This window comes from Saccopteryx leptura, chromosome X (genome assembly GCF_036850995.1).
Source record: "Saccopteryx leptura isolate mSacLep1 chromosome X, mSacLep1_pri_phased_curated, whole genome shotgun sequence".
NCBI classification, from domain to species: domain Eukaryota; kingdom Metazoa; phylum Chordata; class Mammalia; order Chiroptera; family Emballonuridae; genus Saccopteryx; species Saccopteryx leptura.
The window spans coordinates 97,341,730-97,365,622 of NC_089516.1; the positions used below are offsets into that span (position 1 = coordinate 97,341,730).

The 23,893-nt window shown below is 36.4% G+C and overlaps 1 protein-coding gene across 3 annotated transcripts in view; it reads right to left on the reverse strand.

The window, feature by feature from the left end:
* Window positions 1-23,893, reverse strand: part of RBM41 (RNA binding motif protein 41) — a 61,626-nt gene that overhangs the window by 16,031 nt on the left and 21,702 nt on the right. For all 3 annotated transcript variants that reach the window (XM_066357711.1, XM_066357710.1, XM_066357712.1), the window contains one exon: window positions 5,433-5,836. In XM_066357711.1, the coding sequence (XP_066213808.1) occupies window positions 5,433-5,836 (404 nt within the window). The remainder of the gene's footprint in view (window positions 1-5,432; window positions 5,837-23,893) is intronic.

Sequence of the window (23,893 nt, forward strand, 5' to 3'; positions counted from 1 at the left end):
ATTTCTGATCAAAGAGGAAAACATCCAGTTTCTCACCATTAAGTATGATGTTAGTTATAGAATTGGTAAATATTTTTTTATCAAGTTGAGGATGATTCCTTCTATTCCTAGTTTGTTGAGAGTTTTTGTCATTAATGGATGTTGAATTTTGCCAAGTACTTTTTCTATGTCAACTGAAAAATGATATGTTTTTCTTTTTTTCAGTCAGTTTAGCAAGAATCCCCCTTACCCTCATAGTAATTTTTTAAATTGATTAATTTTAGAGAGAAGATAGAGAGAAAGGGGGAGGAGGAGCGGGAAGCATCATCTCATTACTAGTTGCTTCCTGTATGTGCCTTGACCAGGCAGGCCCAGGATTTTGAACTAGCAACCTCAGCGTTCCAGATTGATGCTTTATCCACTGTGCCACCACAGGTCAGGCTTGATTTATTTATTTTTATTCTGCTGATGTGGTGGATTACATTAACTGAGTTTCAAATGTAGAACCAGCCTCGGATATCGGAATAAATCCCACTTGTTCATAATATAGATTTCCTTTGATACACTGTTAGGTTTCATTTTCTAATATTTGATTTTTAAACAAAATATTTCAATCAACTATTTGATTTTCCTAATATTTAGGATTTTTCATCTATACTCATGAAAGAGATAAGTCTATAGTTTTTCCTTGTCATAATATCATTTTCTGGTTTTAGTATTAAGCTAAGGCTGGTTCTCATAAAATGAGTCAAAAATGTTCCCTTTGCTTCTATTTTCTGGGAAATTATATTTATAGAGAATGTTTTTCAATTTATCTGATTTCATTTTTTACCCCTCTCTTAGCTTATCAATTATACTTCTTTTTATAATTTTCAGTGGTTTCCCTAGAGTTTGCAATATACATTTACAGCTAATCTAAGCCCACGCTCAATTAACACTATAGCACTTCACAGGTAGTACAGATACCTTATAATAGTTACATACACTAAACACTAATTCCTTTCTCCTATACCTTATAACATTCCTGCCATTCATTTCACTTATCTATATGCTATAATTACCTAACACATGGCTATTATTACTTTAAACAATTATCTTTTAGGTCACTTAAAAATAGATTCTATCTTCACATATTCCTTCTCTGATCTTTATTTATAGAGATCCAATTTTCTATATATCTATATATATTTTGGTAGTTATCCTGCTTGGTGTTCTCTGCTCAAATCCTGTATTTGTGGTCTAGTATCTATCATTAATTTTGGAAAATTCTCAGCCACCATGACTTCAAACATTTCTTCTGCTCTGTTCTCTCATATCCTTCTGGTAATAATGCGCATGCTACAACCTTTGAAATTATCCCATAGTTCTTGGATATTCTGTTCCATTTTCTTTTTTTTTTCTTTTTTCTTTTTTTTTTTTTTCTATTTGAAGCCGGAAACGGGGAGAGACAGTCAGACAGACTCCCGCATGCGCCCGACCAGGATCCACCCGGCACACCCACCAGGGGTGATGCTCTGCCCACCAGGGGGCGATGCTCTGCCCCTCCGGGGCGTCACTCTGCCGCGATCAGAGCCACTCTAGCGCCTGGGGCAGAGGCCAAGGAGCCATCCCAGCGCCCGGGCCATCTTTGCTCCAATGGAGCCTTGGCTGTGGGAGGGGAAGAGAGAGACAGAGAGGAAGGGGGGGTAGAGAAGCAAATGGGCGCTTCTCCTATGTGCCCTGGCCGGGAATCGAACCCGGGTCCCCCGCACGCCAGGCCGAGGCTCTACCGCTGAGCCAACCGGCCAGGGCTTGTTCCATTTTTTAGGCCTTTTTTCTCTGTGTTTCAGTTTGGAAAGTTTGTATGACATGTCTTCAATCTTACTGATTCATTCCTTGGCCATATCCAGTCTACTGATGAGCCTATCAAAGGCATCATCTCTACTACAGTGTGTTTTATTTCTAGCATCTCCTTTTAATTCTTTCTTAGTGTTTCTAGTTCTGTTTACATTACCTGTTTTTGCATGTTGTATACTATTTCTAATAGATTCTTTAGCATTTAATCATAGTTATTTTAAATTACATATATGTGATCATTCAAAACCCGAGTCATAGCTGACTTTGGTTCTAATACTTTTTTTTCTCTTGAGTCTGTTTTTTCTTTTAGCATGCCTTACAATTTCTTCTATGTTGAAAGCCAGACATGATGTATAACGGAATAGGAACTGAGGTCAACAGGCTGTCAGGTGTCACAGGTTTTAATTTCCGCTAATGTCCTTGTTTTTGTCTCCCATGTTTTCTTTGGGTTTCCCTAAAAACTTCTTAAATAGAGTCTGAACCTTGGGGGGTCTTTCTGTTGTAATCCAGTTATTGTACTGAAGTCTGGCTGATGTGGTGGTAAGGTGTAGGGTTAGGAGAAACATTCTGTAATCCATTAATTAAGCCTCATTCTTTCAGTGTGCCTGTGTTCCCAGCTTGTAAACTTCAGAAGTGTTTCACAGTGGTTTCTCTCTCTCTCTTAAAAGAGACAGGAAGGCTAGAGGGGCCTGAAGTCATATGACTTCTCTACTCTCACAGTGGAGAAGGCTTTGGTAAAGTTGTTTCACTTGCTGGATAGTCCGTTGTTAGGTCAAAGCTCTGAGTGTATTTCAAAATGATTATTTTTTTGCTCCTCATGCTAGGTATATATGTATTTTTTTCCCTCTTCAGCTTGAGAACTTAAAACACTTCTGGAGGTATTTAGTGACTAATTCCAGAGGCACTATGGCTATTATATATGGTGGTCCTATGAATACTACCTGATTTTTTACTAGCCAGGAACAGATTTTTTTCCTTGGCTTTTCAACTTGAGAACATGCTATGTTTAAACACTAATTTACACTTTGCCTTGAGCAATTTGTCAAAGTTACCACTTAAGTATTCCTATCTGCTTATGGGTCCCGTGGCTTTCTGTTCCTGGTAAATGTATCACAGCTGTGGTTCTGTGAAATGGCCTGTCTCTTCAGATTTCAGGGTTGCAGTTTGCTTGTGAATTCAATTCTCTGATGGGTCCAAGGAAAAGTCATTGATTTTTTGTTTGCTTGTCTGTTTTCCTTGTTGTAAGATAGGAGTAATGACTTCTAAGCACTTTATATATTGGAGCTGAAACCGAAAATCTGTAACTAGCTTTTTTCTTTCAACATTATGTTAGTGAGCTGCATCCACACTAATACTTGTGGTTGTATTTTATTCATTTTCTCTACTGTATAGTATTCTATTTTATGAATATATCATGCTTTATCCATTCGCCTGCAGATGAATATGTGTGTTGTTAACAAATGTTACAATGAGCATCCTTATAACATCACCTAATGTGCATGTGTAAGATTCCTCTAGGATAGATACCTAGGAGTGGGATTGCTGATTTATACTGAGCACCTTCCATTTTACTAGATATTGCCACAATGCTCTTGCAAGTGGTTGCACTCATTTATATTCAGTCAGAAGTATATTACAGTTCTTAGTGTTCCATATGTTCACCAATACTTGGCACTGTCATGTCTACGCCAACATCATGGGCATTAAATGGTATCTCATTATAATTTTATTTTGCATTTTCTTTGATTACTAATGAGACTTCATAAGTTAATTGGCCATTCATATTTTCTCCTCTGTGAATTGCCTATTCATATCTTCTGACCATTTTTATTACATTATTTGTGTTTTTCTTAGTGATTTGTAGGGAGAGATTTCTTTAAAATGACTCAAAAAGCACAAGCTATCAAGTAAATAGTGATTATATGATTACATTAAAATGAAAGGGTTCTGCTTGATATTAGACATCAGAAGCAATGTTAAAATAATAAGCCACTCACTAGGAGAATACATTTGCTAAATAAGCAGAAAGAGTTTGTATTCAGAATTTAAAATTAATCTCTATAAATAATATGAAAAAACTAAACCAAATAATGGGCAAAATGGAACAGGCAAATCAGAGGGTTCCTGAAAGGCTAATAAATATATAAATATACACAAAATTTCACTGGAAATCAAGAACATGCAAATTAAAATGATGAGATACCTTTAAAATATATCAGATTGGCAAAAATAAAGTCTAATACTATAAAGTCTTGGCAAGAATGTGGAAGAGATCTCTTAAACTCTGCTCATGGAGCTGAAGATATACCTGTCTTATATAGCAGAGTAATTTCACTGCTATGTATGTAATCTATAATAGTAATTCTTCAACTATCTCTCAGACCAGCAGCAATAAGCATCTCCTGGGAACCTGTTAGAAATGCAAGTTCTCAGGCCTTATTCCAGACCTCCTGAATACAAAATTTTAGGGGCCAAGCACAGCAATCTGTGTTTTAACAAGCCTACCTGGTGATTCTGGTGCACACTAACATTTGATAATCACTGAAACAAAGCAATATTTTCCCAACTTTTTTCACTAAAAGCTACAAGAAGTTCATTCTGGCCCATACACATCCATACCCCCTTCTCTTACGTACGTGTGCACACACGTCTAAAACAAACCCTCCAGGAAACAGTAATTGCTCTTACTCTATAAAATGTCCATTGATATTTTCAATTCTACTCTATTTCCTTTCATTAAAAAATTGCTGATTGTGACCTACTAATTGTACAATAACATTCATTGCAGAAGTCTCTGTAATAGAAAAAATCAAAGAAAATCTTCAGCAGAATGGATAAATTAATACTATATTTCTACAATGGAATACATAGTTCCTTATGGCATTAGAAATTAATTTGAAAAAGATTATGTATATCGAGTTTAAAAAGCAAGTTGTACAAAAAAAAGCAAGTTGTAGAAGAATATGCAAAGTATGATTTCATCTATATAGTTTTGACTATATAAAACTGTATGTTATTTATTAATATATGGCTATGTAGTAACAATATAAAAATAAAGATTATTTACAAGTTTAATGAGATACTTATCAGTTTCTCAAGACTTAGAGGCCCTGTGCCTTTACTCTTAACTACCAACAACTTAAGTCATATGTCATATGAAAGCCAGGTGGAACATTCTGAAGAGAAACCTCATGTGATAACAGTAAACCCTACTCGCAACCAGGAGGTCGATTATAACTAATTCCAGAGGCACCATGGTGACCAGACATGGTGGTCCTATGAACACTACCTGGTTTATTACTAGCCTAGGCCATTGGAAGTTACTTTTCTTTCAATTCATGTTTTCTAGTAGGTATGAACTAGAGTCTCTTCAAGATTTCTTTAAATTCTAAGGGTAGCTTAGGACCTTCGAAAACCACAAAGAACATCATAGGAAATGTACTACTTACATACTGTGTAGAGAAAGAATAGTCAAGGTCAAGGAAAAACACAAACACTATGTCTACGTCATAATCCTTTGGTAATAATCAAAGAGAATTTAAAGTATTACTCTACGTAGAGGTAAATTAAAATGAAAACAATCCACGTTTTTTTTCTTTTCTTGATTTAGCCTATACCTTGTTTGGCTCCCCTGGATTATATGAAGAAAACTTAGGAATTTTTCGGATTTCTTCCTCTGACAAACGATTTCTCTGGATCTCATCTTCTGGGACAAATCCTATGTGCTGCGTCAGCTTCTTAGGCCCAGTCCAACACTGCTCAGGTGAATTAGCAATAACTTTTGCCACATGGAGACTGGGACCTTTACCCTGTGCTGCCTGTTCTCCCTTGTCCTGGAGTAATGGCGGGTTCTCAGCTGTGCCACTATCTCCCACTGACGTAGCTGAGACCAGTGAGTGGGAAGCAAAGGGTTCACCTCTCATAAGTTGGAACTCTTCAAGACGTTTTTTCATTATCATCTCTTGATAAAAATTTTCCAGGTTGTTCATGGGATCACCTTTGTTCTTCTTTTGGGGTTCATCTGGATCAAGACAAAGAGATAGGGAAGTTCTACAAAGCCTACCAATACAACCTTTGACAAATTAATAAAAATTAAAGATTGGATCTCAGATACAGAAACTCTGCTGAGACAGGTGTTTACAACCCACAACAAATGACAATAATATACAGCTGCATATTTTAACACAGCACATCTCAAGCAAGGCTGGAACTCTGGGGAGGCAAGTGAGGCACTTGGGGCACAAAATGTAAGGGGGCGCCTGCTCACTCCCTCTCAGGGTCATGTGAGTACATGCATCTAACTCAAAAGGACATTTGAAAAATGTAACCAGCATGACATTATCACACTTCACAAAATTACTAATTCCTTTAATAACACCAAGTTCATGTTGAAATGGCCCTAACTATCTCAAAGATATCTTTTTACACTTGGTTGTTTGAACCAGCCTTTGGCCGCTATATCTCTTAAGTCTCTTTTATTTTAAAATTCTACCCCTTCTTTCCCACCCTCCAACCCATTTTCTCCCTATTCCATTGGTTTATTAGAAGAATCACAACATCTGTTCCCGGAATAAATGAATTTGACTGACTGTTTTTCACTGTACTATTTAACTTGTTTCTCAATCCCCTCCATTTATTACACACTGGCAGTTAAATCTAGAGCTATTCTCTCTAATACAGTATCCACTGGCCACACAAATCCATTTAAATTAATCTTTTAAATGTCAGTTCCTCAGTTAAATTAGTCACATTTCAAATGCTCAACCACCACCTGTAGCTAGTAACTACCATATTGGGCAGAAAAGATAAAGACCATTTATATCATTATAAAAGTTGCATTGGATAGTACTGATTTAGAGGTCTGATTAGATTCAGGTTCCATATTTTAGGCAAGAATCCTCCATAGATGGATGTGTGCTTCCTATTATATCGTTGGGCACATAATATTTGGTGAGTCCATTTTTTTGTGATGTTGAAATTGATTGGTAAATTCAGACGGTATTAGTCGGATCCCTTCATTATAAAGTTTTCCCATGACCTTTCACCTAATGGGTTTTACATCTATTGATGACTAGTACCTAGATCTATTAATCTATTAAGAGTTGTGAAATGAAGCTCCTCTAATTTCATTCTTTCTTTGTATGTATTATCTAGAATTCTAAAATAAACTTACCGTCATCAACTAAGTCTCCCTATATACCACACAATTCATACAGGAAAGGCAGGATAGATGACTGATTTTTCCATATACCAACTATGAGAGAAATGAATTTGCAACTTAGAAATGTCCTGTGATGGCTAATACTTATATTTGGTATATTGTGAGATCAAGGATTTTCATATATTTGATATGCTTCAATGAAATACAGACATTATTCTTTACTGGTCAAATTATCCTACTTAGGACCAGTAAGAGTCCCTTCAATCTGACTCCTATATTGCTTTTCAGTTTTCTGGCACAGCAAGATGTCCCCAGCTCATCTTGCACATTTCGTCACTTAAACCTGGAACACTTCTCCAAGGACTCCTGGCTCCTTTTAATGAGAAATGGTATTTATAAAGTATAATGTGTTGCTAGGTGTGTTCATTGTTACTGAGCTGTCATTACTTCTAGGCATTTTCAGTGAACAAAACCAGAATATTATTTAAAGAGGAAAATAAATCATAATGGTATTTCCGCTTTAAATTGAAGATTATAAGGGCTTTACTCTAATTCCTTGATTCTAGATTTGCCTATCTCTTTTCACATATGCTTAAAATATGGGGTCTCAATATTAACAAAATTACTTATTAGCCTTTTCCTACAATATAGTTATAGAATTCTAAACTGTCAGTAACAATATTAACATGACTATCAACATGAAACTACTAAACAATTATTTATTTGTAGTTACCTTTGTCCTTAAAATAGATCCCATAAGAATGTAAATATATTATTTTGAAGTCCTTTGAAATAGTTATTTCTTCTGTATTGTTATACTACCAACTTTATTTATAGTTAGGGGCATTTGTCTCAGGTTGTTTATGAATTTTAGGGATTGATGATTTCCCTTTTTGATTTTTAAGTTATGTAAAACATTTACATGGGTAAAGGAAAATTTGTGTTATATAATACCTTCATAGAAATCTCAAATCCTTCTCTGTCCCCTTAATCCCATTCCTTTTCTTCCCCGTAAATAATCATTTTTATTAGGTTTTGGCTTTATGGTTCTCATGATTCTCTTTAGAAAATATAACCAAATAGGCATACGCATACATATGTGTGTGTGTGTACAGAATGAATTATATATATATATATATATATATATATATATATATATACACACACACACATACACACACACACACACACATAATTCATTAGTTATACCTCTCTGTTACATCAACAGTAACTTACTATATACTGTTTAGAACCTACTTTTTTGCACTTAACTATACTTGAGATAACTCCATATTAATTTGTAGAGCTCTTTCCCTTTGTTCTGATATCTTCATAATACTCCACTGTGTGGATGTACCATAGTGTATTCAACTAGTCCCTCCTGATGCACACTGGTATTATAGCCAGTGTTTTTGCTATTATGAATAATGCTCTGACAAACAACTTTGTGCATATAGAATTTTGTATTTTTCTAGTGTATCTTTGAAATAGATTCCAAGAGGTGGCTTTGCTGAGACAAAAGTCAAATGTGTATGTATTTTTCCTCCATATTGCTAAATTCTACTTTGTAGAGTTGTACTATTCTGCATTTCCACCAGCAAGGTATAAGAATATATATGGAAGGAATTCTTAAGTCCCCAGAAACACTAACCATTAAAGAAAAATATTGCCCAATATAACTACATTAAAATTAAAAACTTATGCTTATCAAAAATATCATAAAGAGATAGAAAAGCCTTGGAATGGGAAAAAATATTTGCTGCATAAATAACTGATAGAGAACACAACCATTAGGAAAATGGGCAAAGGATTGAAAAGGCACCTCAAAAAGGATAAAATACACATGCCTAATAAATATTATATATAGAAAAGTATTCAACTATGTTAGAATTAAGGGAAATGCTAATGAAGAAAAAATACTAATTTTGAAACTACCACATTGGCAAAGAATGAAAAAGAATGCCAGTATCACATTATCAGTGAGATTGTAAAGCAGATGAAACTCTCATACATTGCTGGTAGGAATGTGTAACTACAGTGCAAACCACTATGACACTATTTACTAATGTTGAACGTGTGCTCATAATAGGATCCATCAATTCCACTCCTACATATATTCCCTAGAAAAATTTGGGTATATATGCACCAGGACACAATAATAAGAATGGTTAATTTTCCACTGATTTGAGAGAGAGAGAGAGAGAGAGAGAGAGAGAGAGAGACGCATCAACTTATTGTTCCTCTTAGTTGTTCCATTTAGTTGTGTACTCATTGGTAGCTTCTAATATGTGCTCTAACCAGAGATTAGATCTGCAACCTAGGCACACCTGGATGATGCTCTAGCTACTTAGCCACCTGCCTAGGGCAAGAATGGTTAGATCAGTGGTATTTATAGTAGCCTGAAACTAGCAAAAATACAACTGTTCACGCAAGAAGAGCCAGTTATAAAATTGTAGTAAGTTTATATAATGAAATAATTCCAATAAAAGTAAACAAATTTCAGCTCCATATGACCAAGTAGATGAATATCCTTATGTGTTCACTCAAAAGTATTTATTGACTACTATGATCCAGGCATTATTCTAGATTCTTGAGATAAATCAATAAATAAAATAGATATTTCTACCTTCATAGAGCTAATGAATTATATTAGAAGTTTATGAGTGCTTTGAAAAAGAAAAAATACGACAGAGTAAGGAATGATTGGCAGTGCGAAGGGCTGTAGCAGTAATGGTGGTTGCAATTTTAATATTGGTTTGGGTAGGTGTCATTGAAAAGGTGACATTTAAGAGAAGACTGAAAGAAAGTGAGTGGCCCAACGTGGGAGTATGTCTCAAAATTTTTAAAAAGTCTGAAATCATACAATGTATTTCTCTGACCACAGTGGAATCACATTAGAGATTCACTCCTGGAAGAAATCTGAGAAAACACAAATATATGAAAATTAGACAACAAACACACTTCAAAATAACTTATAGGTCAAAAAACTCACAAAGGAAAACTTTAATAAAATATTCTGTACTAAATGAATATGAAAACACAACATACCAAAATTTATGGAGATAGCTAAAAGAGTGCTCAGAAAGAAATTTGTAGCTTTAAACACCTACATAAAAAAAAAAAAAATTAAGGTTGCCTGATGAGGCAGTGGCACAGTGGACAGACCATCAGTCTGGGATGCAGAGGACCCAGGTTCAAAATCCCAAGATTGCTGGCTTGAGTGTGGGCTCACCAGCTTGAGCGTGGGGTCGCTGGCTTGACCAAGGGGTCACTCACTCTGCCGTAGCCCCCTCTTCAAGGCATATATGAGAAAGCAATCAATGAACAACTAAGGTGCCACAATAAAGAATTGATGCTTCTCATCTCTCTTCCTTCCTGCCTGCCTGTCCCTATCTGTCTCTCTCTGTTTCTGTCTCTGTTACAACAACAAAAAACTCCCCACAAAACAACAACAAAAAAAGAATTAAGGCTTCAAATCTATAACCTGAGCTTTCAACTTAGGAAACTAAAGAAAGCAAACTAAGCACAATGAAAGCAGAAGGAAGACAATAATAAGGAAGGAAGAAAATAAACCAGTACAACTAAAAATAGAGAATAATTAATGAAACGAAAAACTAGTTCTTTGAAAAGGTTAAGAAAATGGCAAACTCTGAGCTAGACTGATCAAGAAAGTAAGACAGAAGCCCTGGCCGGGTAGCTCAGTTGTTTAGTGTCATCCATATACACCAAGGTTGTGGGATCGATCCCCGCTCAGGGCATGTAAATTTTTTTTTTAATTAGAAAAGACAAAAATGACTAAAACAAAGAATTAAAGAAGAGGCATCATTACTGAACTTATAGAAATAGAAACAATTTTAAGGGAATAGTATAAATAACTTTAGGTCAACAAATTAGAAAGCTTGGATGAACAAATTCAAAGATAAAAATGACCAAAGCAGAATCATGAAGAATGAGAACAGTTGACTGAATCTATAATAAGGAGTTGATTTAGTAATCGACAAAGTGCCCATAAAGAAAAGTCTAGGTCTAGGGGGCTTCACTTGTGAATTCTACAAAACATTTAAAGAAATAATATCAATCCTGCACACTTTCAGAAAATACAGGAGAGAATATTTTCCAACTTACTCTATGAGATCAATATTAGATGGAAACCAAAGCTAAACAAAGACATCACAAGCAAAGAAAACTACAAACCAATATCCCTTATGAATATAGACACAAAAATCTTTAACAAAACATTAGGAAGCCTAATTCAGAAACATAAAAATTATTATATACATACAGGGTGGGGCAAAAGTAGGTTTACAGTTGTTCATATGGAAAATAATACAATAATAAATAATAACACAAGAATAAACTGTTTTACATACTCACACTTATAAACCTACTTTTTCCCCATCCTGTATAAGTAGGATTTATACCAGTAATTAAATATTGGTTTACCATCTGAAGATCAATCAACATCATGCATCATTTATAGATTAAGACCTTAAAACCACATGATCAACAAAATAGGTGCAAAAAAGCAATAAACAGAATGCAACACCTACTCATGGTTCAAACAACAACCCTCAATAACTAGAAACAGAAGGGAACATCCTCAATCTGCATGTGGTAGGGCTCTCCCCCCAAAGATGTCTACATCCTAAACCCTGGAATCTGTAAAAATGTTAATATTGCAAAACGGACTCTGAAGATGTAATTAAGATGTAGCTCTTGGGCCTGACCAGGCAGTGTGGTGCAATGAATAGAGCGTCAGACTGGGATGCGGAAGACCCAGGTTCGAGACCCCAAGGTCGCCAGTTTGAGCACGGGCTCATCTGGTTTGAGCAAAAGCTCACTGGCTTGAGCACAAGGTCGCTGGCTCCAGCAAGGGGTTACTCGGTCTGCTGAAGGCCTGCGGTCAAGGCATATATGAGAAAGCAATCAATGAACAACTAAGGTGTTGCAAAGCGCAACGAAAAACTAATGACTGATGCTTCTCATCTCTCCGTTCCTGTCTGTCTGTCCCTGTCTATCCCTCTCTCTGACTCTCTCTCTGTCTCTGAAAAAAAAAAAGATAGGGATAGGGATATTATTCTGCATTATATAGACAAGCCAACTATGGTCATAACAGTCCTTTTAAGAAGGAGGCATGAAAGTCAGGGACACAGTAGAAGATATACTGATGGAAGTAGAAGCTAGAATAATGTGAAGAAAGGGCCATGAGCTAATGCATGCTGGCGGATTCAAGAAGCTGGCAAAGGTTCCCCTAGAGAGTTCCAGAAGGAATGCAGCCCTGTGGACAACTTGACTTTAGGACTTCTGACCTCTCGAACCATGACAAAAAAAATCTGTGTTGCTTTAAGTCACTAAGTTTATGGTAACTAGTTACAGCACTAATAGGAAAGTAATATGCTGCTAAAAATTATATATATATATATATATATATATATATATATATATAGAGAGAGAGAGAGAGAGAGAGAGAGAGGAGAGAGAGAGACAGAGAGAGAGAGAGAGAGAGAAAGAGAGAGAGAGAGAGAGAGAGAAAGAGAGAAGAGAGAGCCCGCTAAGACTAGGAACAAGGCAAGGATGTCCGCTCTCACCACTTTCATTCAACATTGTTCTAGACAGTGCAAGTAGACAAAAAAGACTTCCAGATTGCAAAGGAAGGGTAAAGCGGTCTTTATTCATAGGTGACATGATTGTCTTTGTAGAAAATCCTAAGATATCTACAATAAAACTAATAGAACTAATAAAAGAGTTTAGTCACAAAATATAAGATTGATACACAATAATCAATTGTATTTCTATATACTTGCATGCAACAATCAGAAAATGAAATAAGAAAAGTTTTATTCACAAGAGCATAAAATGAATAAAACATTTAGAAATTAATAAAAGTATAATAGTTATAAACTGAAAACTATAAAACATTGCTGAAACAAATTATATAGGATCTAAAGAAACATTCCATGTTCATGGATTAGAATGTTCAATATTATTAAAATGTCAATTCTCCCCAAATTGAATTACAAAGTCAACATAATCCTTATCAAATTCCAACAGGCTTTTGTAGAAAAATTGACAGGCTGCTTCTAAAATTTACATGGGAATACAAAAGAACTAGAATAACCAAAACAATTTTGAAACAAAGGAACAAAGTTGAAGAATTTATACTACCCAATTTCAAAACTTACTATAAAGATAATGAGATTCAGGATATAAGGATAGGTATATAGATCAATATAACCAAAATGAATGTCCAGAAATAAACTGTTACCTTTACAGTCAACTGATTTTCCACAAAGGTGTCAAGACAATTCAATGGGGGAAATCATAGGCTTTACAATAAACAGTGCTAGGACAGCTGGATATCCATTTACAAAAATATGAACTTGGACCCTTTATCTAACATACAAAACTTAACCAAAATGGATAATATGTCTAATTGTAAGAGCTAAAGCTATAATCATTCTGGAAGAAAACAAAGGATTATCTTTCTGACCTCGAGTTCAACCAAGATTTCTTAGATATGATACCAAAAGCACAAATCATAAAAGGAACAAATTGATAAATTGAACATCATTAAAATTAGAAACCTCTGTGCTTTAAAAGACACCTTTAAGAACACAAAAGGACAAGCTACAGACTGAAAGAGAATATTTATAAATTATATTCCATCCTATAAAGGTCTTATATTCAGAACACACATATAAAGAACTCTTACCACTCAATTATAAGAAAACAAACAATCCAATAGAAACACTGGTAAAATACTTGACTAGAACATTTCATCGAAAAAAACATGAATGGCTAATAAAAAGTGAAAAGGTATTCAAGATTATATGTTAGTAGAGAAATTCAAATTAAAACCACAAGGAGATATCAGCTCATACATACTAAAATGGCTACAATAAAAAGAACAGGCTGTAACAATATTGACAAAGATACAGAGAAGTAGGAATGTTCATACATTGCTCAAGAGAAAGTAACACAGTAACCACATTGGAGAATAGTTTGGCAGTTCCTCAAAAGATTATATATAGTTACCACGTGACCCAGAAATTCAATTCACTCAAGAAAAAAGAAAACATATCCATACAAAAAAAACCTGGACATAAATATTCAGAGTACTATTCATTATAGCCAAATATTAGAAACAACCAAATTGGCATCAAGTGGTGAAGAGATAAACAAAGTGTTGGTATATCTATAAAATGGAAAACTATTTAGCAGTAAAAAGCAATGAATTGTTGATACATGCTAAAATATTAACAAACCTCAAACACATTATTCTACCTAAAAGAATTCATATTCCAAAGATCACATATTGGAAGATTCCATTTATAAGATATTTCTAGAAACAACCAATTTATAAAGACAGAAGGCTTGGGGTAGATGTGAGAGAGATTTACTATAGATAGGCTCAAGGATATTTTGCAGAGTGATGGAGATGTCTTACAATTGAATTGTGGTAATGATTGTGCAATTCAATAAATTAACCAAGACTCACCTAATTGAGCACTTACAACAGGTGAATTTCATCACATGTAAATTATATACCATAATAAAGCTGTTTAATAAAAAAAACTATTCAGTCTCAAAAAATGTTAGAATGGAAATATAGTAAAAGATATTAAATAATACTTAAATTAATAAAAATATATATCATATTCACATCTGAAGACTTAAAGATTCATATTGTAAATATGTTAATTGTCCTCAATTAATTTAAATGCTCAATGGAATCTTAATCAAAATATTAAGAGAGAGTAACTTGACAAGCTGATTCTAAAATTTCCATGGAAAAACAAAATGCTCAAAGTAGACAAAACACTTTTGAAGAACAAGATAGAATAAATTGTTCTTCTGCTGTACCAGATATAAAAATTTAAAAAGTTAAATTGTGTGATACTGATTTTGCAATAGCCAAAAATGATAAAAAAAAAAAACAAATAAAAGAAAGAACCCAGAAAAACATCCACGTTTATATGAACATATAATATGTGACAGAGCTGTCAATAGAATAACAGTGTAGGGGCAACAATTTTAATATATGGCATTGGGATAGAGGAATTATCTATATAAAAAATAAAGTGGAATCCCACTTCATAGCACATATATAAATCAATTCCAGGTGGATTAATGATTTAAATGTGAAAGAAAAAAACCATAAAGCTTTTAGAGAAAGAACAGTATCTTCCTGAGCTCCTGTAGGAAAGACTTTATTAATCAAACTACAAAGAGCACTTAGAAAAAAATTAATACATTTGTGACATAAAGATTAAGAACTTCTATTCTTCAAAAGGCACATTGGAGGCAGTGAAATGATTAGCCACACTAAGGGAATAGACATTTTCAACACATATAATCAGCAAAGAGAAAGTATCCACAATAATAAAGAACTTGTACAAATTTATAAGAAATGCATGTAAGATTAGAGATGAAATTTGAAGGCAGAATAGTCAGGACATAAAACCACAACACTTTCCGAGCTGCCTCTTCTCTGTAGCAATCACTGCGATCTGCCACATCCCAGAGCTCTGGCGCTGAGCTACTGTGTTGATCCTTGCCTAAGTGACCTCTGAACCAAGACTGCATCTGGGCACAGATACAAGCAGATGGAAAGACATTCAGGCAGGAAACAGATATTTCCACATTTGCTAATTGGGGAAAGAATTAAATAGCCATTTCATAAAGGAGGCTTCCCAAATGGTCAATAAATGTGTGAGAATATTTCCAACCACATTAGATACCAAGAAAATGAAATTAAAACCACAATGAAACAAACAACATAGACTTGGACTCCTTTAATATTAATGTCCTGAAAGACAGACAGACAGACACACACTGACCGGGGAATTGTTCTAAAGCAAACTAAATGCAATGTGTAATCCCTGGTTGCATCCAAGATGTAAAACTGAGAAATATAATTACAAACTATATTTTAGATAATATTAGTGTAACAACATTAAATACCTTATGTGTGATCATAATACTGTGATTATATAAAAGAATGTCCATATTCTTAAGAATACTAGAGTGTATAGGAACAAACCTCTTAATATTTAGCAATAAACCAACTACACACAGAGCTGTATTCTTATGTAGAGGGAGAGCTAAAGCAAACGTGGACAAATGCCAACAGTTGGGAAATGTAGATGAAGGATGTGGGTGTGCTAATCTTTGAATTTTTCTCCATGTTTGAAATTTGTCAAAATAGAAGGTTGAAGAAAATAGCACTTTCCACAAAAAATTAAGACTAGAACAACCATATGACTCAGCAATCCCTCTGCTGGGTATCTACCCAAAATACTAAAAACATTGGTGCGTAAAGACACATGCACCACCTTGTTCACTGCAGTATTATTCACAGTGGCCAAGACATGGAAACAACCAAAGTGTCCCTCAATAGAGGATTGGATAAAGAAGATGTGGTACAAACACACACACACACACACACACGCACGCACGCACGCACGCACGCACGCGCGCGCACATACAATGGAATACTGCTCAGCCACAAGAAGTGATGGCGTATTGCCACTTACGACAACATGGATGGATCCTGAGAACATGATACTGAGTGAAATAAGTAAATGAGAAAAAGCTAAGAACTGTATGATTTCACACATAGGTTAGATATAAAACTGAGATTCATGGACATAGATAAAAGTGAAGCAGTTACCCAGGGGAGGGAGATGTGGGGGAGGTGATTAGAGGGACAAATATTCGGTGAAGGAAAATGATTTGACTTTGGGTGATGGGTGCACAATACAATCAACAGTTCAAATGCTAAAGAAATACTTACCTATGTACTCTGATTATCAATGTCACCCCATTAAATTTTAACTTTTTAAATAAAATTTATAAAAAGAAGTAAAAGGGAAAAAAGAATACAATAAAACACAAGTAAAGACACATTAGACTGGAGTCTGACAATATCCAGTGTAGACAAGGATATGGAACAATATGAACATTGATACATGATCGGTGAGATTTTAACCTGGGACAATCCCTTCACAAAAGGGTTAACAACTATTAAAGATGAAAATGTGTGAAGTCTTCAGCCCTCAATTCCACTCCTAGGTATCTACGGTGAGACACTCCTGCGCGTGTTCCAGGATACACATATGAAAATGATCACAGTAGCAGGACTGATACTTTCAGCTCACTAAAAGGAAACAACCTACATTTCCAACTACAGTAGAATAGGTAAGTATGTTCATATAAAGGAATACTATACTGCAGAGAAAATAAATGAACTATGGTTACACATTGCAATATGGATGAATCTCACAAATATAATATTAAGTAGAAAAGAAAGACCTGGCAGAACACATATAGTACAATTCTTTGATATAACGCTTAAAAACAGGCAAAACTGGCCTGACCTGCGGTGGCGCAGTGAATAGAACGTGGACCTGGAACACTGAGGTCACTGGTTTGAAACCCTGGGCTTGCCTGGTCAGGGCACGTATGGGAGTTGATGCTTCCTGCTCCTCCCCCCTTCTCTCTTTCTCTCCCCTCTCTAAAATGAATAAATAGTCTTAAAAAAAACAACAGGCAAAACCAAACACTGTCTAGTGTTTTCCCTATGGGAGGAAGAAATACAAAGAAAAACGTTATTTTCACAAGACAGGACAGCAGTTATTTCTGGTAGGCAGGGGGTTGTGACTTCTGCAAGGCATACAGACTTTTGGAGTATTGGAAATATTTTACTTCTTGATCTAACTGAACACAAGTTTTACTCTTTAGCATGTTCCATTTCATTAAAAATATTGTTTTTTACAAGGGATGAAGAAGTAAGGGAAGGGAGATCAGTGAGTATACTGGGTTGAACAGTAGTATCCCCCACAATTCATTTCCACATGGAATGTAACCTTATTTGGAAATAAGGTATTTACAGATACCATTAGTTAAGATAAGGTCATACTGGATTAGAGTGGGCCTTAAATCCAATAACTGCTGTTTATTTAAAACCACATGAAGACATAGAGACATGGACACACAGGGAGAATGTCAAGTGATAACGGAAGAAGAGTTTGGAGTCGTCATGAATTTACAAGCCAAGGACTGCCAGCAACCGTTAGAAGCTAGGACAGAGGCATGGAAGCAGTTCCCCTCAGACCCTGCAGAAGGATCCAACCTTGCCAACACCCTCATTTGAACTTCTAGCCTCCATCACTGGGAGAGAAGTTTGGTTTTAAACCATCCTGTTTGTGGTACCTTGTTAAAGCAGCCCTAGTAAAGTAATACAGACTGTTTACTGGGAAACGGGGCGCCGCTGTACCAAATAACTGAAGATGAGGAAGTGGCTTTGGAATTGGGTAATGGATAGAAGCTGAAAAAATTTCTGAGTGGCTTGACAGCAGAAGAATGGTTGGTTGCCTTGAAGAGACTTGGTAGAAATATGGATGTTAATAGCAGTTCTGGTGAGTGCTGAGAAGGAAGTAGACAGGACAGGAGAGAAAGCTTCTGTCATCTTAGAGAATGCATATATCACCACAGACAGAATGCTGCTAGCGAGATGAACATTAAAACTGAACATGTTATTGGACACTGGAAGAAAGGCGATCGTTTTCAGAAAATGGCAGAAACTTGGCTGGACTGAGTTTTGCTGTTGGATGGAAAGTATAACTTATAATAAGTGATAGATCTGGATATTCAGCAGAAGGGATTTACAAGAAAAGTGTGGAAGATGTAGCCTGGTTTCTCCTTGATGCTTATAACAAAATGAGAGAATAAAGAGAGAAATTGAGAAAGGATCTGCTGAAAAAAAAGGAACCAGCACTTGGCGGTCTGGAGATTTCTCAGCCTATCTAAGGGAATGTGCTCTGGAAACAGGGCCAGGAGTGTGGCTGGACAAACCTCCACTGAAAAGATTAGGTGTGTGACTCACGGGTCCAATTAGCCATCTCAGCAGAAGCCAGAAATAGAGAGAGAAAGGGCTATCCAGAAAGGATCTGTGGAAAACACTCAAATCTAATGGTTTGAATCTCTTGACATACGTGACACCGACAAGGATTTAAGAATTTTATATGAGCAGAAACAGGGCCAGCCTGGTATGGAAGTGACAGCGACGGACAGAATGAAGGAAGGATGACTCTGAGGGCAAAGCCACCGATGCAAAAAACTATAAGATGCGAGGCTAAGAAGGAGGGTATTCCAGGGCGCTCGAGAGTGAGGCTGCCCCTGGGGCCGGCGGACAGAACACTGAGCCCGGAGCATGTTTCTTAGGCCCTGAAACCTAATGGAATTTGCTGTGCTGGCCTGCTAAATGGCCTTAGTTTAGACCACTAATCCCTTTATTACTTCCTATTTTGCCATTTCAGAATGGAGGTACCTATTCTATGCCAGTCTCACCACTGTATTTTGGAAACGGTTATCTTATCTAGTTACACAGGTCTCTGGACAGAGAGGGATTTTTCCTTAGGATGGAACACACTCAGATCCTCACAGATAAAGACTTGGGATTTTATGAGATGATATTTAGATGAGACTTGGAACTTAGATTTGATGGTGGCATAGGTTAAGACTTCTAGGGATGTTGTGAGGGGGTGAATGTGTTTTGCATGTGAGATGGATACAAACCGTTAGAGTTCAGAGGGAGATTTGTACTGGGTTGAATAGCATACCCTCAAAATTCATATCCATTCAGACTGAACAGGTGGTGGTGCAGTGGACTGAGCATCAGCCTGGGATGCTGAGGACCCAGGTTCGAAACCCAAAGATCACCAGCTTAAGAGCAGGCTCATCTGGCTTGAGTGTGGAGTTGCTGGCTTGAGCACGAGGTTGCTGACGAATGTGGGATCACAGACATGGCCCCATCATCACTGGCTCGAAGCCCAAGGTTGCTGGCTTGAGCAAGGGGTCACTCAGTCTGCTGTGCCCCCCCCCCAGTCAAGGCACATATGAAAAAGCAATCAATGAACAACTAAGGTGCCGCAACAAGAATTGATGCTTCTCATAGCTCTCCCTCCCTCTCTCTCCTTAAAAAAAAAAAAAAAAAAATCATATCCATCCAAAGCCTCATAATATGACTTTATAAGGTCTTTGCAGATGTAATTAGTTACTATGAGGTCATATGGGATTAGGGTAGGCCCTAAATTCAAGACTAGTATCCTTATAAGGCCATTTAGAGACACAGACCCACAAGAAGACTGCCACAGGATGACAAAGACAGAGACTGGAATGATGTAACTACAATACCAAGAAATGCTGGCAACAACTAGAAGCCTATAGAGACAAGGAATGATCTTCTAAAGCTTCCAAAAAGACCGTGGCTCTGCCAACACCTTGATTTCAGATTTTTAACCATTGGGAGAAGATAAACTTCTGTTGTTCTAAGCCACTAGATTTCTAGTAATTTGTTATGGCAGCTCTGGAAAAATAATACAGTGACTATAAAAAACTCGTCCAAGAAATTCTGCTGTAGAGAGAGGAAAAAAACTATTGATACACACCATATGAATGAATCTAAAAAAGATTATGGTGCGTTAAGGAAGCCTTACACAAAGAATAAATAGTGTATGGTTTCAGTCATTTAAGTTCTAAAATAGACAAAACTAATCTACAGTCAAAAAAATTAAAACACTGGTTGTTTCTGGAAGGGAATTACTGAGATGTATAATGGAACTTTCTGGGGTGATAGAAATCTTCTTTGTGTTGACAGGGGTTAGGTTACACAGATGGAGTCAAGAGCTGGAATGGGTCAATGATTTGCATATCTCCTCCCAACTCCATGTTCAATGATAACATCAGTAGCTTGACATCAGCCACAAAAAAGTATGTAAACCACAGAAATTGGCATACAAATTAGAGACTTTTTCTCTCTGAAGAGCTGGGTGTTAAACATTTACCAACACATCACTACGAAGTTGTACACATTGGTCAAAAGACAGCAAATAGGCCCTGGCCAGTTGGCTCAAAGGTAGAGCATCAACCCAGCATGTGGATGTCCTGGGTTCAATTCCTGGTCAGAGCACACAGGAGAAGTGACCACCTGCTTCTCCATCCCTCCCTCCCTCCCCTCTCTCTTCTCTTCCTACAGCCATAGCTCATTAGTTCAAGCACATTGCCCTAGGCGCTGAGGATGGCTCTATGGAGCCTCTGCCTCAGGTGGTAAAAATAGCTCAGCTGCCAGCATGGCCCCAGATGGGCAGAGAGAGCATTGGCCCCAGACGAGGGTTGCTGGGTGTATCCCGTTTGGGGTGCGTGCGGGAGTCTGTCTCTCTATCTCCCCTCCTCTCACATGGAAAAAAAGAAGAAGAAAAAAAGACAAGAAATAAACACTTAAGATTTATGCATTTTGTTGCAAACAAATTTTTTAAAAAATGTAAAATGCTTAATTTTAACAATATGCATATTGAAGTTATTTAGAGAGAACATATATTTCCACTATTTTAAATATATTAATAAAATAAGTGATAGAGGAAAAGACAGATATGTGATAAAGTAAAATATTAATGGTAGAATCTAGTCAGTGGTATAAGATGTTTGTGATAAAACTCTCAGCTTCTCTGTGTCTTTGAAAATTTTCATTAAAGATTCGAAAAAAACATTTTCCCATGTGGTTATCAAAAATATTAACATATGCACTTAATTCTATCTTCTTTAAAAGGGCTTCAAGTTTTACATTTCATTTTTAAAACCAATTGTTACTTATATAGTATACAGTAATGGGAGAGAATTTAAATGTATTATTTGCTCAGGTAGCTATAACAATTGAAGAGCATTTTTAAATATAACTTATTTTTTATTTATTTTTACTGACTGACTGATTTTAGCAAGAGAGGAAGAGAGTGAGAAAGAGAGTCAGGAACATCGAGCTGTTTCTGTATGTGCCCTGACTGGGGGTTAAACCTGCCACCTCTGCACTTCGGGATGATGCTCTAACAAACCGAACCATCTATAGCTAGGCCTGATAAACATCATTTTTAAAAGATAGCTCATGGTAGAAATATGTACACCATGGAACCTGGCAAATAATACAAATCACATTAAAATCTTGAAAGGGTAACTGATTGAGGTGCCAGTGGGAGAGAAGAGGAATGGGATCCAGCATAAAGGTATAAAGAAGGCAATTAGTTGGATTGATTCAGAGTTGATGTTTTGCTGGGTGGGTATGATTCATAGGCAAGAAAGCAAGGACAATGATTCATTGGCAAGAACATGGGTAAATAATGGGTGGTAGCAGCATCTAAGTGAGACGTGGGAAGGAAAAGGAGACAAGAAGGGAATGGCCTATCGGGAGAAAAGAAAAAGGTTAAGGAATTGGAGACTTGAGCAGAATTGAAGAAATTGTATAATGGTGTAAGAGAGTTCTGAGAGCCAGGATTAGAAAAAGGTTGCGGTCACATTAATATACTGGAGTTTAGGATTTCAGAGGATGTATATTTCTAGAGATAATATACCGGTACATTGTTTTCCCACTAATTTAAGGTTAGAAACAACAGTACATGTGTTACCACCCAAAAATAACTATCTCAAGATATAGTAAAATCACATTTAACCAACTGAAATACTTTACAAATCACATATACAAGTGCCATGACCAGTATCACAGATTTACACGTAAGAACAGACCCAGACTTAAGTTCTAGCATGGCCACTTAATAACTAGCTTTTAGAATGTTACTTATCCCCTCAGAAGCTTAATTTTGTTATCTGTAAAATAGGTATAATACTGCTACTATCTTGTCGGGCTATTGTAAGGTTTAAATAAGTTAATGTGCAAAATGCTTAGCACAAGGACTGGCACAAATAAGCCCTCAAAAATTATTAGCTATTAGGACTTCTGTTTCTGAGTAAGATGAAGTCAGTGCACCGTGCCCTGTGTATACTCTCACCGAATGCATGATAAAACCTAGAGACAATGTGTGGAGTATGCTAAGACCATGAAAACTACTTAGTAGCAGGTGAAATAGGTAAAAGCCCAGAATTTGAAATCACAAAGAACCCAAGCCCAGACACAGTATAATCAGACTGCTATAAAGTAAATAGAAAGAGTTAAAGGAAAAAATTTAATTGGAAAATAATAGTCTTTTCAACTAAAGGTGTCAGAACAATTGGACATCCAAATGCAGAAATTAATGTAACCCAAATCTCACACCATACATATCATGCAGAAAATGAAAATGGTTCATAGAACTAAATGTATGAGCTCAAAGTATAAACCTGCTTAGAAGAAGACATATGAGAAAAATCTTTCTGATCTTGAGTTAGAAAGAAATCTTTGTTAACAGGCCAAAAGCAGAAATCATAAAATAAATTAGAAATTTAGAAGACTTCATCAAAATCACAAAACTTTCAAGCTTCAAAAGATGCCATCAAAAGAGGTGACATCAGGGAAAATGGCAGGGCAAGGACCTCCCAAATTCTCTCCTCCATAAAAGCAATGATAATACTGGCAGAAACAAGCAGAATCAATGTTTTCAGAACTCTGGAACTTATTATCCAAAGGCTAGCAGCAACCTGGGGAACATTTACTCAAGAACATTTATTACTGAGCTGAATCTCAGTAAGAACAGTAAGATTTGTGGCATTTCAACATGTCCTTTCTCACCCCTTTCTCTCAGGTTTGTGGTAACCTTGAAAACCAACCACCCCAAATCCCAGTGAAAAGCAGCAGCATGGCAGACACTGAAGAAGGAAGAACAGGGTTGAAGCTCCCTCAATGTACTATTCTCAGAGTTTTCATTTTTTCACCTGTCAAATGACTCCAGAGGCAATGCTGTTTGTTTTTGTTTTTTAAATTATTATTACTAAGTGAGAGGCGGGGAGGCAGAGAGATAGATTCTCTGCCAACCAGGATCCATCTGGCAAGGTCCCTACCTGGCAATGCTCTGCCCATCTGGGGCCATGCTTGAACTGAGGCACTTCAGCGCCTGAGACGAGGCCATGGAGCCATCCTCAGTGCCCAGGGCCACT